The following is a 17243-nucleotide window of genomic DNA, read 5'->3' as shown; positions in this document are numbered from 1 at the left end:
TACTGACGCACCCTGCTCTCCCACATAAATTTAAAAAATACAGTTTACTATAGAATAAATACTACAGTACTTACTATAGAATTCTGTAATAAACTATAGTTTACTGTAAAATACTATACTACACATCGATCAGAATTGTGTAGTATACTGTAGAATACTATAGTAAATGCTACAGTATTAACAACAACAAAAAACACTTATAGATACTTGTTTAATGGGGGAGGGGAATGAGCAGGGTATATGCACATTAAATATTGTAGTATTTACTATAATATATATATCCACACACACACACTACCGGTCAAAAGTTTTAGAACACCTACTCAAGGGTTTTTCTTTATTTTTACTATTTTCGACATTGTAGAATAATAGTGAAGACATCAAAACTATGAAATAACACATATGGAATCATGTAGTAACTAAAAAAGTGTTAAACAAATAAAAATATATTTTATATTTGAGATTATTCAAATAGCCACCATTTCCCTTGATGACAGCTTTGCACACTCTTGGCATTGTCCAATCAACTAGTTAGCTAGCTTGATAAATAGCGCTGACAATTCCATTTGGGCTAGCTAGCTAAATTATACAGCCAACATTTTGTCTATATTGATGCTGTTTACAATAACCAAACAGTTGGATAAACAAATCAGTTGTGAAGCCATGAGATGTATGACAGGATTGGATGTTGCATGCAATTTCAATGTTGTTTGAGTTTCTTTGTGTAGAGGCAAATTTGCTTGAGATAATGTTGCTTGACATAGGCGTTTTCAAAGACCCGTCAGTCAAGGTAAGCTCAGCCTACTAGCTCCCCGCCCACTCAGTCGGTCTTTTCAGACTTCCTGGTAGTTTGACATGAGAAAAGGGACTTTTTCTGCATTTTTTTGCATTTTTTATCAGAAAGAATATTATGGGTGATGTTTTAGTCATTTAAAGGGCTATTTAATATTCTGGTGCATTGTCTACTCATTGTTTACAGTCGTGGCCAAAAGCTTTGAGAATGAGACAAATATTAATTTTCACAAAGTCTGCTGCCTCAGTTTGTATAATGGCAATTTGCATATACTCCAGAATGTTATGAAGAGTAATCAGATTAATTGCAATTAATTGCAAAGTCCCCCTTTGCCATGCAAATGAACAGAATCCCCCAAAAACATTTCCACTGCATTTCAGCCCTGCCACAAAAAGACCAGCTGACATCATGTCAGTGATTCTCCCGTTAACACAGATGTGAGTGTTGACGAGGACAAGGCTGGAGATCACTCTGTCATGCTGATTGAGTTCGAATAACAGACTGGAAGCTTCAAAAGAAGGGTGGTGCTTGGAATCATTGTTCTTCCTCTGTCAACCATGGTTACCTGTAAGGAAACAGGTGCCGTCATCATTGCTTTGCACAAAAAGGGCTTCACAGGCAAGGATATTGCTGCAAATAAGATTGCACCTAGATCAACCATTTATCGGATCATCAAGAACTTCAAGGAGAGCGGTTCAATTGTTGTGAAGAAGGCTTCAGGGCGCCCAAGAATGTCCAGCAAGCGCCAGAACCGTCTCCTAAAGTTGATTCAGCTGGGGGATCGGGGCACCACCAGTACAGAGCTTGCTCAGGAATGGCAGCAGGCAGGTGTGAGTGCATCTGCACGCACAGTGAGAGGAAGACTTTTGGAGGATGGCCTGGTGTCAAGAAGGGCAGCAAAAAAGCCACTTCTCTCCAGGAAAAACATCAGGAACAGACTGATATTCTGCAAAAGGTACAGGTATTGGACTGCTGAGGACAGGGGTAAAGTCATTTTCTCTAATGAATCCCCTTTCCGATTGTTTGGGGCATCCGGAAAAAAGCTTGTCCGGAGAAGACAAGGTGAGCGCTACCATCAGTCCTATGTCATGCCAACAGTAAAGCATCCTGAGACCATTCATGTGTGGGGTTGCTTCTCAGCCAAGGGAGTGGGCTCACTCACAATTTTGCCTAAGAACACAGCCATGAATAAAGAATGGTACCAACACATCCTCCGAGAGCAACTTCTCCCAACCATCCAGGAACAGTTTGGTGACGAACAATGCCTTTTCCAGCATGATGGAGCATCTTGCCATAAGGCAAAAGTGATAACTAAGTGGCTCGGGGAACAAAACATAGATATTTTGGGTCCATGGCCAGGAAACTCCCCAGACCTTAATCCCATTGAGAACTTGTGGTCAATCCTCAAGAGGCGGGTGGACAAACAAAACCCCACAAATTCTGACAAACTCCAAGCATTGATTATGCAAGAATGGGCTGCCATCAGTCAGGATGTAGCCCAGAAGTTAATTGACAGCATGCCAGGGCGGATTGCAGAGGTCTTGAAAAAGAAGGGTCAACATTGCAAATATTGACTCTTTGCATCAACTTCATGTAATTGTCAATAAAAGCCTTTGACACTTATGAAATGCTTGTAATTATACTTCAGTATTCCATAGTAACATCTGACAAAAATATCTAAAGACACTGAAGCAGCAAACTTTGTGGAAATTAATATTTGTGTCATTCTCAACTTTTGGCCACGACTGTACACTTGGAAGTGTTGTTTACTAAGACTCTTTACACACCATGGGGACTCTCCGAGCGCGGTGATGCTTTGGCCTCCTCCTCCTCCTCATCTGACGTCACCTCCACCTCCAAGTCACTGCCATCATGATGCCCTTCCGAATGCTCGATTGACTCCTGGCTGGCCAATTGGGTGTCTGCGTTGGTTTCACTTGCTCTGCGAAGGGGTGGAGCCTAGGCAAGATGACAAGTGGAACGATACACCAGATCAATTGTGACACCTACTGACTCTTTCTTTCTATATTTGGCTAATATATAACCTACAGTGCCTTCAGAAAGTATTCAGACCCCTTGACTTCTTCCACATTTTGTTGTGTTACAGCCTGAATGAAACATCTATTAAATTGAGATGTTAATAAAAATTCATAAAAAATGAAAACTTTAAATGTTTTCAATAAGTATTAAACCCCTTTGGTATGGCATACCTAAATACGTTCAGGAGTAAAAATGTTCTGAATAATAGTGATTTTGAATGACTACCCCACACATACAATTATCTGTAAGGTCTCTCAATCGAGCAGTGAATTTCAAACACAGATTCAACCACAAAGACCAGGGAGGTTTTCCAATGCCTCGCAAAGAAGAGCACCTATTGGTAGATGGATAAAAAAAGAAATATTCCTTTGAGCATGGTGAAGTTATTAATTACACTTTGGATAGTGTATCAATACATAGATACAGGCGTCCTTCCTAATTCAGTTAGGAAGCCACTCAGGGATTTCACCATGAGGCCAATGATGACTTTAAAACAGTTACAGAGTTTATTGGCTATCATAGAAGAAAACTGAGGGTGGATCAACAACATTGTAGTTACTCCAAAATACTAAGCTAAATGACAGTGTGAAAAGGAAGCCTCTACAGAATAACAAATATTCCAAAACATGGATCCTGTTTACAATAAGGCACTAAAGTAAAATTGCAAAAAATGTGGCAAAGAAATTAACTTTATGTCCTGCATACAAAGCATTATGTTTTGCATTATGTTTGAGTACCACCCTTCATATTTTCAGGCATGGTGGTGGCTACATCATGTTATGGGTATGCTTGTGATTATTATTATTTGACCCTGCTGGTCATCTGTGAACGTTTGAACATCTTGGCCATGTACTGTTATAATCTCCACCCGGCACAGCCAGAAGAGGATTGGCCACCCCTTAGAGCCTGGTTCCTCTCTAGGTTTCTTCCTAGGTTCCTGCCTTTTTAGGGAGTTTTTCCTAGCCACTGTGCTTCTACATCTGAATTGCTTGCTGTTTGGGGTTTTAGGCTGGGCTTCTGTATAGCACTTTGTGACATCGGCTAAAAAGGGCTTTATAAATAAATTTGATTGATTGTCATTGGCAAGGGCTAGGGAGTTTTTTAGGATACAAATAAATGGAATAGAGCTAATTTTAGGCAAAATCCTAGAGGAAAACCTGGTTCAGCCTGCTTTCCAACAGACACTGGGAGACAATTTCACCTTTCAGCAGGACAATAACATAAAACACAAGGCCAAATATACACTGGAGTTGCTTACCAAGATGACATTGAATGTTTCTGTGTCGCCGAGTTACAGTTTCGACTTAAATATATCTTGCAAGTCTTGAAAATGGCTGTCTAGCAATGATCAACAACCAACTTGACAGAGCTTGAATAATTTTTTTAAGAATAATGTGCAAATATTGTACAATCCAGGTGTGCAAAGCACTTAAAAACGTACCCAAAAAAAGACACTTAGCTGTAATCGTTTCCAAAGGTGATTCTATTGACTCAGGGGTGTGAATACTTATGTAAATGAGATATTTCATTTTCAATAAATTAGCTAAACTTTGTCATTATGGGCAATTGTGTGGTGAGAAAAAAATGGGTGAGAAAAATGATCTATTTGATCTATTTTGAATTCAGGCTGTAACACAACAAAATGTAGAATAAGTCAAGGGGTATGAATACTTTCTGAAGGCATTTACTCAACTCAGATGATTGAGAGCATATTCCCATGATCAGATTCTCATCTACAACAATGACCTTGGTAAAAAAAAATCGATGCACCCCCTATAGTTAAGCTAAGTGCAACTACCCAGTGTCAGAGTTGGTGTCTCAACTTACTGTTGCGAGTTGGAATAGTAAAAAACACAAGGTGCAATTTAGAAATTTGGTTGTGCATCAGCAGTTTTTCTGTTGTCAGTCACTGATAGTCAGTCAATTAGCCCATGTCAGCTACATTTTTTTAGATTGCTAAGTTAGTTTAGCACCCAGCTATGTAAACTTGTTATCATGGTCGAATGGGCTGTGGGGCCCCCCATTGATTTTGTTAGTCAGTCTCACTCAGATATATTAAAAACTGCAAACATTTCTCCCACCCTATGGCAAAATGTATAGAAGTAGAAGTGCAGGAATAAGCTGTAAAACAGCCCATTTTCCTCCCGGCCCCATGGCAAAATGTGTCGAATTGCAGCAAATTAACTCAAATTTATTTCCATCTCCAAGGTCAAGAGGAGGGTCACTAAAATGTTTTGCTCACAATGTGTGTGGGGGGGGTGGATGTGGATACACAGACCCGCGAGCAACTGCAGCCCTTCATGATGAGATCAGATTTTTTTGTGGCCCCCCCCCACCCCCATCAAAGTTGCCCATACCTGCTCTGAGCCTGCAGTTCCCACACTGTCCATCATGGTGGCACTGTGGGCCTTCATGTCGCGGACCTGCCTCTCCAGCTGGGCGCGGGCCTTTTCGCTATCCCTCAGACGGCCCTCGGTACCCCGCAGCCTACTGAGCTCCTCCTGCAGGAGGCTGTGCTGCCTCTGGAGCAGGGCCAGCTCTCCGATGGCCGCCCCCGTGCTGGCCTCAGCCATGCCCGCGTCACGTGACAGGGAGCGCCAGACCCGTCCGGTGGGCGTGGTCGGGGCATCGACTGGTGGGCCTTCAGAGCGCAGGCAGAGCTCCAGGATGGAGTCCTGCTTGATCACGGTGCCCTGGGAGAAGGAGAATAAGTTAGAAGGGAATGGAGTGAGATATGAGGAGACTGATCTAGTGGTAGCATTGCTGACTCCATATCATTGGGGCGGCAGGGTAGGCTAGTGCTTAGAGCGTTGGACTAGTAACCAAAAGGTTGCACGATTGAATCCCTCGAGCTGACAAGAAAAAAAAAAATTGGTCGTTCTGCCCCTGAACAAGGCAGTTAACCCACTGTTCCTAGGCCGTCATTGAAAATAAGAATTTGTTTTTAATTGACTTGCTTAGTTAAATAAAGGTAAAATAAATTAAAAATGTGACGGGAGTATCTCCAGGCCATCAGACTGTTAAAGAGTCACCACTAGCTGGCCTCCGCCCAGTACCCTGCCCTGAACCTTAGTCACTGTTCTAGCCAGCTACCACCCAGTACTCTACCCTGCATATATATATATATATATATATATATATATATATATATACTGTATTCTAGTCATGGCTCATCCTATAATTTCTTTATTTTCTTTTCTGGAATATATGTGTATAGTTTTTTTATTGCTAGGTATTACTGCGCTGTTGGAGCAGTAATTGCACCTGCAATAACAACCGCAAATCTGTGTACGCAACCAATAAACTTTTATTTTTGTTTGATCCACAGGAATGAAGGCACATAGAGGGCAAGCTATAGATAGGAATACATTTATAGATTTCACAATAGAAAATATTTGATCAACTGTGAGATCATGAAAGGAAAATAATACATTACTATTCAAGCTGATTAAAACAAGCAGAAGCCTAAGCAGGTCTACTGCAAAACTGTAACTGTATTTGACCCTATATGGGTCAAATACTCTCAACTACTTCAGCACATTAAAACCAATTAAATAGTCCCAAAAATTCAAACTCGGCTAAATAAAGAGCACCTCAAATACAGTCAAGTATTAGAAAATATTTGACAGTTGTATTCGACTCAGGTTGGGTACAATGAGATACATCCACTGACCTGGAGGGCATGAAGGTAGGCACTAAGGTTGACCAACCTCTGATACGCTTCCTGAAAAACATACACCATCAGTACATACAAGAAATATGTCAATGCCATTAAGAGCATATACAGTGCCTTCGGGAAGAATTCAGACCTCTTGACTTTTTCCACACTTTGTTACCTTACAGCCTTATTCTAAAATTGATTTATTTTTTTATCTACACACAATACCCCATAATGACAAAGCGATATACCTTATTTACATAAGTATTCAGACCCTTTGGTAAAATACTCGAAATTGAGCTCAGGTGCATCCTGTTTCCATTGATCATCCTTGAGATGTTTCTACAACTTGATTGGAGTCCACCTGTGGTAAATTCAATTGATTGAACATGATCTGGAAAGGCACACACCTGTCTATGTAAGGTCCCACTTTGACAGTGCATGTCAGAGCAAAATCCAAGCCATGAGGTCAAAGGAATTGTCCGTAGAGCTCCGAGACAGGATTGTGTCGAGGCACAGATCTGGGGAAGGGTACCAAAAAAATGTAAGCAGCATTGAAAATCCCCAAGAACACAGTGGCCTCCATCATTCCTCAACAGAAGAAGTTTGGAACCACCCAGATTCTTCCTAGAGCTGGCCACCTGGCCAAACTGAGCAATCGGGGGAGAAGGGGCCTTGGTCAGGGAGGTGACCATGAACCCAATGGTCACTCTGACAGAGTTCCAGAGTTCCTCTCTGGAGATGGGGGAACATTCCAGGACAACCATCATTGCACCACTCCACCAATCAGGCCTTTATGGTAAAGTGGCCAGACGGAAGCAAATCCTCAGTAAAAGGCACATGATAGGATGCTTGGAGTTTGCCAAAAGGCACCCAAAGACTCTCAGACCATGAGAAACATGATTCTCTGGTCTGATGATACCAACAGTGAACTTGGCCTAAATGCCAAGCGTCACGTCTAGAGGAAACCTGGCACCATCCCTACGGTGAAGCATGGTGGTAGCAGCATCATGCTGTGGGGATGTTTTTCAGCAGCAGGGACTGGGAGACTAGTCAGGATCGAGGCAAAGATGAACGGAGCAAAGTACAGAGAGATCCTTGTTGAAAACCTGCTCCAGAGTACTCAGGACCTCAGACTGGGGCGAAGGTTCACCTTCCAACAGGACAACAACTCTAAGCACACAGCCAAGTCTCTGAATGTCCTTGAGTGGCCCAGCCAGAGGCCGGATTTGAACCCGATCAAAAATCTCTGGAGAGACCTGAAAATAACTGTGCAGCAACGGTCCCCATCCTACCTGACAGAGCTTGAGAGGATCTGCAGAGGATCTGCAGAGAAGAATGGGAGAAGCTCTTCAAATACAGGTGTGCTGTAATCGCTGCCAAAGGTGCTTCAACAAAGTACAGAGTAAAGGATCTGAATATGCAAACATTTCTAAAAACCTGTTTTTGCTTTATCATTATGGGGTATCGTGTGTAAATTGATGAGGGGGGAAAAATGTAATACATTTTAGAATAAGGATGTAATGTAACAAAATGTGGGAAAAGTCAAGGGGTCTGAATACTATCCGAATGCACTGTACCAACACCTTGCTCTATCTCATAGGCTATACAGACAGGCACACGCAGACATCTACACAACACAGACACACAACCTCTCGCCATCTCTAGCCAAATATTTCAATGGGTTCTCTGTTAGCTAGTTAGACATGTATGGATAAAGTGACAGTAGTTCATTATGAGATAGTGTGCATTGACCACTGTACCTCAGTTGAGGGCCTATCTCCAGCCTGATTCCCATTCCGGTCCTGGGAAATTTGAAATATTATTATCTTAATCAACGCTTAAATGTCGAAACAAAATTTATTCACAAAGCAATATCAGATGAATTGGTATAAGAAAAATGTAATAAAAGAAACACCAATTAATGCCACAGAGCTAAACTGATAAGTGTTTCATGTAAAAATAATAATACTTTAAAGTTTGCAAAATATCTGAATGATCCTCATATCACTTTGTTTCTGTATATTGAGATTCAAAATGCCATTAAAATAAGCAAATTACTCACTGATTGACTGTAGTATAGCATTGCTTCATATCACATTAGAAATTCCATTCCTTTGGTGGAGGTGAAAAATGTTTGCTAACAAACTACTTTTCAACTTTTGCAATTTATGAATATTTCTCTAAGGAAACCAGTAGGGTTTTATTGTGAAACATCCCTATAATTATAATGACATTTCAGAATAGAGTTGTCAAACAGGCTTCAGAAAAGAATGGTGATTGGAAAAATGTATGTTGCCATGGATACTCCATGGCACTGTCTGAAACAGAGCTGTCAAGCTATAAAAACTCAGAGTGGAAGACTCATGAATAACTGACGCCTTCACTTGAAACTTCAAACATAAGGTCATATTCATTAAGTACCAAACAGAAATCAGACTGAAACAGGGAGGAACTACATGGACAATTGTTGTTTTCCATTGCAAATGCCCTAATGCAGTGGCTCACAAACCTTTTCACTCGGGCCAGGGCTCTAGACTAACTTTTTCAGTTGACAGCACCAGCACATGATTTGGTCGCACAAATGATGACCTGACCTGTGTTCCATAATGTACATGCATTCCATACAGAACCAGGCTAATGATGATCTTTTAAAGTAGCATGCCGTTGAGGGCTTGACATTCAGGCAAATTTGCCCGTGGCACACCAGTGCCAACTGAAAGCTACTGGCCCGAATGAAATGAATACTGGCCCGGGAAAGCAGATGATGCACACATCATTTACATTTTATATTTCATTTTCAGGCTGAGTAAGTAGTCTATAGCCTGTAATGACCTACCCTGCATTCACAAAATTACATTTTACATTGATTGTTTGGAGGAGAAAAAAATCGACCATTTGCGCAATCTCGAAAAGGGTGTTATTGTCAGCAATTTTGAACAGTCACTCTACAGTTATTGGACCCTATAAAATCAATTGTATCTTTTGGAAAATTCTGTTTTCCCGGTTAGATTTTTCCTGATTTTCATTCTCAAAATCATACTTATTTTTTAATAGAAACAATGCTTAAACCACATCAGGAGACCACTCTGGGAACAATTATACTTTGGACGGTGTAGTTGCTCTTTCATTGAATTGCACACCTAGCAAGAGACTTGTGTTTGGCTAGCTTTGTTTTTGTACTGTACAATGTACAGTGTAGGCTACATGTGATGGCAGAGTTTGCAAAACAAATGCCCAGCAATTGATACAAATCAGCATGATATATTTCTGCCAGGGTGTAGTTTCCCTTTAATTCAACTGTGCACCTATCAAGAGACCATTGTGTTTGGCTAGCGGTGTTTTTGTACTGTACAATGTATAGTGTAGTTTTGATGTGATGGCAGAGTTTGCAAAACAAATGCCCCACGATTGATACAAATCATCATGATATCATTCTGCCAGGTAGGTCTACTTTGCAGTCAAACTTTAATTGGAAAGTTTTTTGGGGAAAACCTTAAGAAAGTTTAATTCAAACAGTGCATGATGACTGATTTGTGCATTGCAAAGATTCAACTAAGACTTCGGACCAAACCTTTTGAATACCTGGTCAGCATATCAATTGTTGCATACCGATTACTGGTTGAATAAATATTAATAAAAATAAAAGCTAATTGTGAACCAAAAAACTAACATGATCAGCTACATTTATTTCACTGGCACCAAAGTGACCAATAAAAAATTGGTGTCTCACTGCTAATTCAAAGGGTCCCCCGCACGTCATGTCTATTCCTATGGGCACAACCACAGTTCACGACACAAACTGTCCACACCCATCTTGTTAGCAGAGATAACAATTTGCAGGTTTAAAGTTTGTTTCCTGCAATTCTATACATTTTGCCATGCCTTATTTGTGTTTATATGATATCGGTTACTCAAACATTACAATAAAATCAATATGCTAAAAAACCTAGCCAAAAAAACGTTAGCTGACATGGACTAGTTGATCTGGACATTTCTGACAAGTTATAAATAGTATCTCTCTAATGTCTGCAATGACTGACTCCCTGCCCGCCCTGTCGACCCCTCCCACCCTTACATTTGGGAACCACTGCTCTAATGAACATGACCCAGCTTTAAGCGATCATAAGCCTATTTTAAAAATGACTAGAACTTCTAATCTATCTTCAATATTTGTTTATTTGGGTTGACCAGTATGTTGGCAGGGATGTTGTCTACACCCATTTTGTCTTATGACAGACCTGGGGCTGTTGCCACCAGACATAAATCAATCTTAGACTAAAAGAAGCTGGATGATGACATGACACTGTTAAATGGCCAGCTAACCATGAACTTCAGTCTGCAATGTTACTGGCAAAATTAACCTTCATAACTGGATTCATTTATCTCTGTGGTGCCACTCGTATGACTAATCAGGGCCATAACCTCATAAGCACTAAAATATCACTGTGGACATCCTCTTAAAATATCAACGATGGTACAAACCCCTATTTCTATTTAGGGCACCTCCAGAGTGTAATATGGAATTGAACCCTGCCAATAAAAAGTATATGGTAAATATTGTATAACAATCACTATCACAACTAATTTCCATTTGATCAGTTAGTTGAAGCATGGTGCTACCAACACAGGGGCTGTTGGTTTGAATCCTACTACACCGGCTCTGATGCTCGTCGGATGTGGCAGAGCTTGCAAACTATCACGGATCACAAATGGAAACCCAGGAGTGCGCTGTCCAGTGATGCAAGCTTACCAGACGAGCTAAATACCTTCTATGCTCGCTTCGAGGCTAGCAACCCAAACCATGCATGAGAGCACCAGCTGTCCCGGACGGCTGTGTGATCTCGCCCTCCGTAGCAGCGCGAGAGGACCCTGGGATCAAACACCTCCCTCTGCAACTGTATCCTGGACTTCCTGACGGGCCGCCCCCAGGTGGTGAGGGTAGGCAACAACACATCTGTCACGGTGACCCTCAACGCGGGGGCCCCTCAGGGGTGCGTGCTTAGTCCCCTCATGTACTCCCTGTTCACCTTCATCCAGAACTGCATGGCCGTGCACAACCTCAACATCATCATTAAGTCTGCCAACACGATGGTAGTACGCCTGATCACCTGGCAGTGTGGTTCCAGGAAAACAACCTCTCCCTCAGTGTCAGCAAGACAAAGGAGCTGATCGTGGACTACAGAAAACGGAGGGGCGAGCACTCCCCCATCCACATCAACGGAGCTGTAGTGGAGCAGGTTGAGAGCTTCAAGTTCCTCGGTATCCACATCACTACGGAATTGTCATCACACACCAACACAGACGTGAAGAGGGTACAACGACGTCTCTTGAAAAGAGTCGGCATGGGCCCTCAAAAAGTTCTACAGCTGCACCATTGAGAGCATCTTGACTGTCTGCTGCTTGGCATCCCACTTCAAGGCCAAAGGGTAGTGCGTAAGGCCCAGTACATCACTGGGGCCGAGCTCCCTGCCATCCAGGATCTCTATACTAGGCGGTGTCAGAGGAAGGCCCAAAACTGTCAAAGACTCCAGCCATAGACAGTTCTCTCTGCTACTGCACGACATGCAGTACCGATGTCTGGAACCAACAGGACCCTGAACAGCTTCTACCCTTAAGCCATAAGACTGCTAAATAGTTAACCAATAGCTACCCAGGCATTGATCGTTTTTGCATGAACTCTTTTGACTCATCACATACTCTGCTGTTACTGTTTATCTATCCTGTTGCCTAGTTACTTTATCCCTACCTACATGTACAGTACCAGTCAAAAGTTTGGACACACCTACTCATTCAAGGGTTTTTCTTTATTTTTACTATTTTCTACATTGTATAATAATAGCGAAGACATCAAAACTATGAAATAACACATATGGAATCATGTAGTAACCAGAAAAGTGTTAAAAAAATATACTCTATATTTTAGATTCTTCAAAGTAGCAAGCTTTGCCTTGATGACAGCTTTGCACACTCTTGGCATTCTTTCAACCAGCTTCACCTGGAATGCTTTTCCAACAGTCTTAAAGAAGTTCCCACATATGCTGAGCACTTGTTGGTTGCTTTCCTTCACTCTGCAGTTCAACTCATCCCAAACCATCTCAATTGGGTTGAGGTCGGGTGATTGTGGAGGCCAGGTCATCTGATGCAGCAAACCATCACTCTCCTTCTTGGTCAAACAGCCCTTACACAGCCTGGAGGTGTGTTGGGTCATTTTCCTGTTGAAAAACAAATGATAGTCCCACTAAGCGCAAACCAGATGGGATGGCGTATCGCTGCAGAATGCTGTGGTAAACATGCTGGTTAAGTGTGCCTTGAATTCTATAAATCACAGACAGTGTCACCAGCAAAGCACCCCAACACCATCATACCACCTCCTCCATGCTACACGGTGGGAACCACACATCAGAGATCATCCGTTCACCTGCTCTGCATCTCACAAAGACATGGGGGTTGGAACCAAAAATCAGTCATCAGACCAAAGGACAATATTTACACCGGTCTAATGTCCATTGCTCGTGTTTCTTAGCCCAAGCAAGTCTCTTCTTCTTATTGGTGTCCTTTAGTAGTGGTTTCTTTGCAGCAATTCGACCATGAAGGCCAGATTCACGCAGTCTCCTCTGAACAGTTGATGTTGAGATGTGTCTGTTACTTGAACTATGTGAAGCATTTATTTGGGCTGCAATCTGAGGTGCAGTTAACTCTAATGAACTTATCCTCTGCAGCAGAGGTAACTCTGGGTCTTCCTTTCCTGTGTCCTCATGCGAGCAAGTTTCATCATAGCGACTGCACTTGAAGAAACTTTGAAAGTTCATGTCTTAAAGCAATGATGGACTGTTGTTTCTCTTTGCTTATTTGAGCGGTTCTTGCCATATTATGGACTTGGTCTTTTAGCAAATAGGGCTATCCTCTGTATACCACTCCTATGTTGTCACAACACAACTGATTGGCTCAAATGCATTAAGGAAAGAAATTCCACAAATTAACTTTTAACAAGGCACACCTGTTAATTGAAATGCATTCCAGGTGACGACCTCATGAAGCTGGTTAAGAGAATGCCAAGAGTTTGCAAAGCTGTCATCAAGGCAAAGGGTGGCTACTTTGAAGAATCTCAAATATAAAATATATTTAGATTTGTTTAACACTTTTTTGGTTACTACATGATTTCATATGTGTTATTTCATAGTTTTGATGTCTTCACTATTAATCTACAATGTAGAAAATAGTAAAAAATAAAGAAAAACCCTGGAATGAGTAGGTGTGTCCAAACCTTTGACTGGTACTGTACATATCTACCTCAATTACCTCATACCCCTGCACATCGACTCGGTACTGGTATATATCATTACTCATTGTGTATTTATTCCTCGTGTTATAATTGTTCTATTATTTCAATGTTTTTCTCTCTGTACAGTTGGAAAGGGCCCATAAGTAAGCATTTCACTCTTAGTCTACACCTTGATTTGATTCCCTTACATGAACCATGCTCACAATGAGCAATCTTGCCGGCGTCCTGAAGACTTCTGTTATCTTCCCGAGCTAAGGACTTGGCTTTACTGTAGCTCAGCGCATGACTTTAGCTTGGCTTTGTGGCGCATTGGAGACCTTGGTTCTAAGCCTGGTCGACCACAGTAAATTACCATATTATTATTATTATTATTATTATTATTAGGACCTCACCTTTGCTGCTGGGGACCTGTGCGTTCCATTGACAACCACCTCCTGACCATCTACAAACAAACACAACGGTCACTCAATGATCATTAGTCACAGTGCTATGGAGTCTAGAATACTATACAACTTGTCAATCAATGGCACAAAGGAGTCACTCACTGATCACTAGCGCCCCTGTGTGGTTCGGGTGACCGTTGAAACTGCAGGGCAGAGGCATTTCAAAGGTGGAGCCCAGTAGTAGCTCACTCAGCCTATCCACTGGGAGACACAAAGACAGACAACACATCATCAGTGCCTTAACAAAATGTATGGTGCATTCATTTTAACTCACCTACGACACAGCGTGGGTTGAGCTTTTACATTTTAGACCATTCCATTGGTCGTAAAGTGAACTCTACGCCCACCCGGGGCACCGCCCATAAGGAAAAGATATAGAAAGATGTTCTACCTGGAACTTCTAAGTAATACATATGGCAGCAAATACACAAACAAGATTAATTAAAAAAAACCATGAACATTTAAATAAGAATCTTGTAAGGCAGAAGAAGATTATTTGTACAATAATATAACAAATAATATAAGTATCTGGTAATATATTTATATCTCAACAATCATTCTCTTGATAGCACATTGGTAGTAGTCAGTGACAAATATCAAAGCTAAGCAGGGCTGGCCTTGGTTAAAATCCTGGATTGGAGAGTAAAGGGATATCTTTAGATAAATCAACTGTCCAGTAGGAGGTGCTGCCCAGCCTATTGTTTTCTTACCATGGAAACTCATTCTTGAAAATGTATCTACAAATATTGTATTTTTCTGATAGTAATTGCCATGGTTTTTATATGTTAACTTATAGAACAAAATTGAAACCTATAAGGAGAGCATTTATTTTGTAGAGGTTACATTATCAGACATACACTTTTCTTATAACATTAATTGATGACTCATACTGTTAAATTCATTTATTTTGTCTCAAATATGTCGTACCATTTCTATGTGGGAAAATGACCACCATCATGTATTCGGCTGGGGGTCCACACGGAGAGGTTTGAGAATCATTGACATAAGTCGGAAGTCAGAAGTTTACATACACCTTAGCCAAATACATTTAAACTCAGTTTTTCACAATTCCTGACATTCCTCGTAAAATTCCCTGTCTTAGGTCAGTTAGGATCACCACTTTATTTTAAGAATATGAAATGTCAGAATAAAAGTAGAGAGAATGATTTATTGCAGCTTTAATTTTTTTCCATCACAGTCCCAGTGGGTCAGAAGTTTACATACACTCAATTAGTATTTGGGTACATTGCCTTTACATTTTTTAACTTGGGTCAAACGTTTCTGGTAGCCTTCCACAAGCTTCCCACAATAAGTTGGGTGAATTTTGACCCATTCCTCCTGACAGGGCTGGTGTAACTGAGTCAGGTTTGTAGGCTTCCTTGCTCGCACACGCCTTTTCAGTTCTGCCCACACATTTTCTATAGGATTGAGGTCAGGGCTTTGTGATGGCCACTCCAATACCTTGACTTTGTTGTCCTTAAGCCATTTTCCCACAACTTTGGAAGTATGCATGTGGTCATTGTCCATTTGGAAGACCCATTTGCAACCAAGCTTTAACTTCCTGACTGATGTCTTGAGATGTTGCTTCAATATATCCACATTATTTTCCTTCCAGCATGATGCCATCTATTTTGTGAAGTGCACCAGTCCCTCCTGCAGCAAAGCACCCCCACAACATGATGCACCCACCCCCGTGCTTCACGGTTGGGATGGTGTTCTTCGGCTTGCAAGCCTCCCCCTTTTTCCTCCAAACATAACGATGGTCATTATGGCCAAACAGTTCTATTTTTGTTTCATCAGACCAGAGGACATTTCTCCAAAAAGTACAATCTTTTTCCCCATGTGCAGTTGCAAACCGTAGTTTGGCTTTTTTAATGGCGGTTTTGGACCAGTGGCTTCTTCCTTGCTGAGCGGCCTTTCAGGTTATCTCGTCATAGGACTTGTTTTACTGTGGATATAAATAATTTTGTACCTGTATCCTCCACCATCTTCACAAGGTCCTTTTCTGTTGTTCTGGGATTGATTTGCACTTTTCGCACCAAAGTACGTTTATCTCTAGGACACAGAACGCGTCTCCTTCCTGAGCGGTATGATGGCTGCGTGGTGTTTATACTTGCGTACTATTGTTTGTACAGATGAACGTAGTACCGTCAGGCATTTGGAAATTGCTCCAAATGATGAAGCAGACTTGTGGAGGTCTACAATTATTTCTCTGCGGTCTTGGCTGATTTCTTTTGATTTTCCCATGATGTCAAGCAAAGAGGCACTGAGTTGACAGTAGGCCTTGAAATACATCCACAGGTACACCTCCAATTGACTCAAATTATGTCAATTAGCCTATCAGAAGCTTCTAAAGCCATGACATAATTTTCTGGAATTTTCCAAGCTGTTTAAAGGCACAGTCAACTTAGTGTATGTAAACTTCTGACCCACTGGAATTGTGATATCGTGAATTATAAGTGAAATAATCTATCTGTAAACAATTGTTGGAAAAATGACTTGTGTCATGCACAAAGTAGATGTCCTAACCGACTTGCCAAAACTATAGTTAACAAGACATTTGTGGAGTGGTTGAAAAACGAGTTTTAATGAGTCCAAACTAAGTTTATGTAAACTTTCGACTACAGCTGTACACCACTGACATATAAGGTAAAACATAACATTTTACCAGATACTTATTAGATTATTTGTGAAAAAAAATGTTTTAAGTAATCTTCTCCTGCCATACAAGATTCTTATGTGATTTGTATGATTGTTTTCCACATGGGCGGGAAAGCTAAAACAAATGTACGCTGTCAGAATCCAGACTCAATGGAAAGAAAGCACCCCATGACATTTCACATGCATTTAGCACTTTCTATGGCATAGTGCTCAAGGAATGGCATTCCATGAGAGAAACATTAGCCTAGGGGTTGACAGCCACTTCAAATTTACCATTGGATATTCATAAACATACACATGATACCCATTGAAGACATTGCCATCTTCACTGTATATAGGGAGGGAACTGGACAACTGTACACG

General features: G+C 41.2%; 1 protein-coding gene across 7 annotated transcripts in view; it reads right to left on the bottom strand.

Annotated features, from left to right (window-relative positions):
• Positions 1-17243, bottom strand: part of LOC106588550 (rho guanine nucleotide exchange factor 2) — a 102527-nt gene that overhangs the window by 9964 nt on the left and 75320 nt on the right. For 5 of the 7 annotated variants that reach the window (XM_082970067.1, XM_082970065.1, XM_082970066.1 and 2 more), the window contains 6 exons: positions 14322-14420; positions 14169-14218; positions 8255-8296; positions 6507-6557; positions 5191-5526; positions 2581-2752 (listed from right to left, as the gene is read on the bottom strand). In XM_082970067.1, coding sequence (XP_082826193.1) covers positions 2581-2752; positions 5191-5526; positions 6507-6557; positions 8255-8296; positions 14169-14218; positions 14322-14420 — 750 coding nt within the window. Of the gene's footprint in view, positions 1-303; positions 1359-2580; positions 2753-5190; positions 5527-6506; positions 6558-8254; positions 8297-12376; positions 12707-14168; positions 14219-14321; positions 14421-17243 lie in introns of those variants that run through there. The other 2 variants (XM_082970068.1, XM_082970069.1) reach the window with 2 other exon arrangements.

This window comes from Salmo salar, chromosome 27, assembly GCF_965601325.2.
Source record: "Salmo salar chromosome 27, fSalSal1, whole genome shotgun sequence".
Classification (NCBI taxonomy): domain Eukaryota; kingdom Metazoa; phylum Chordata; class Actinopteri; order Salmoniformes; family Salmonidae; genus Salmo; species Salmo salar.
This window is presented reverse-complemented; position numbering and strand designations above follow the sequence as displayed.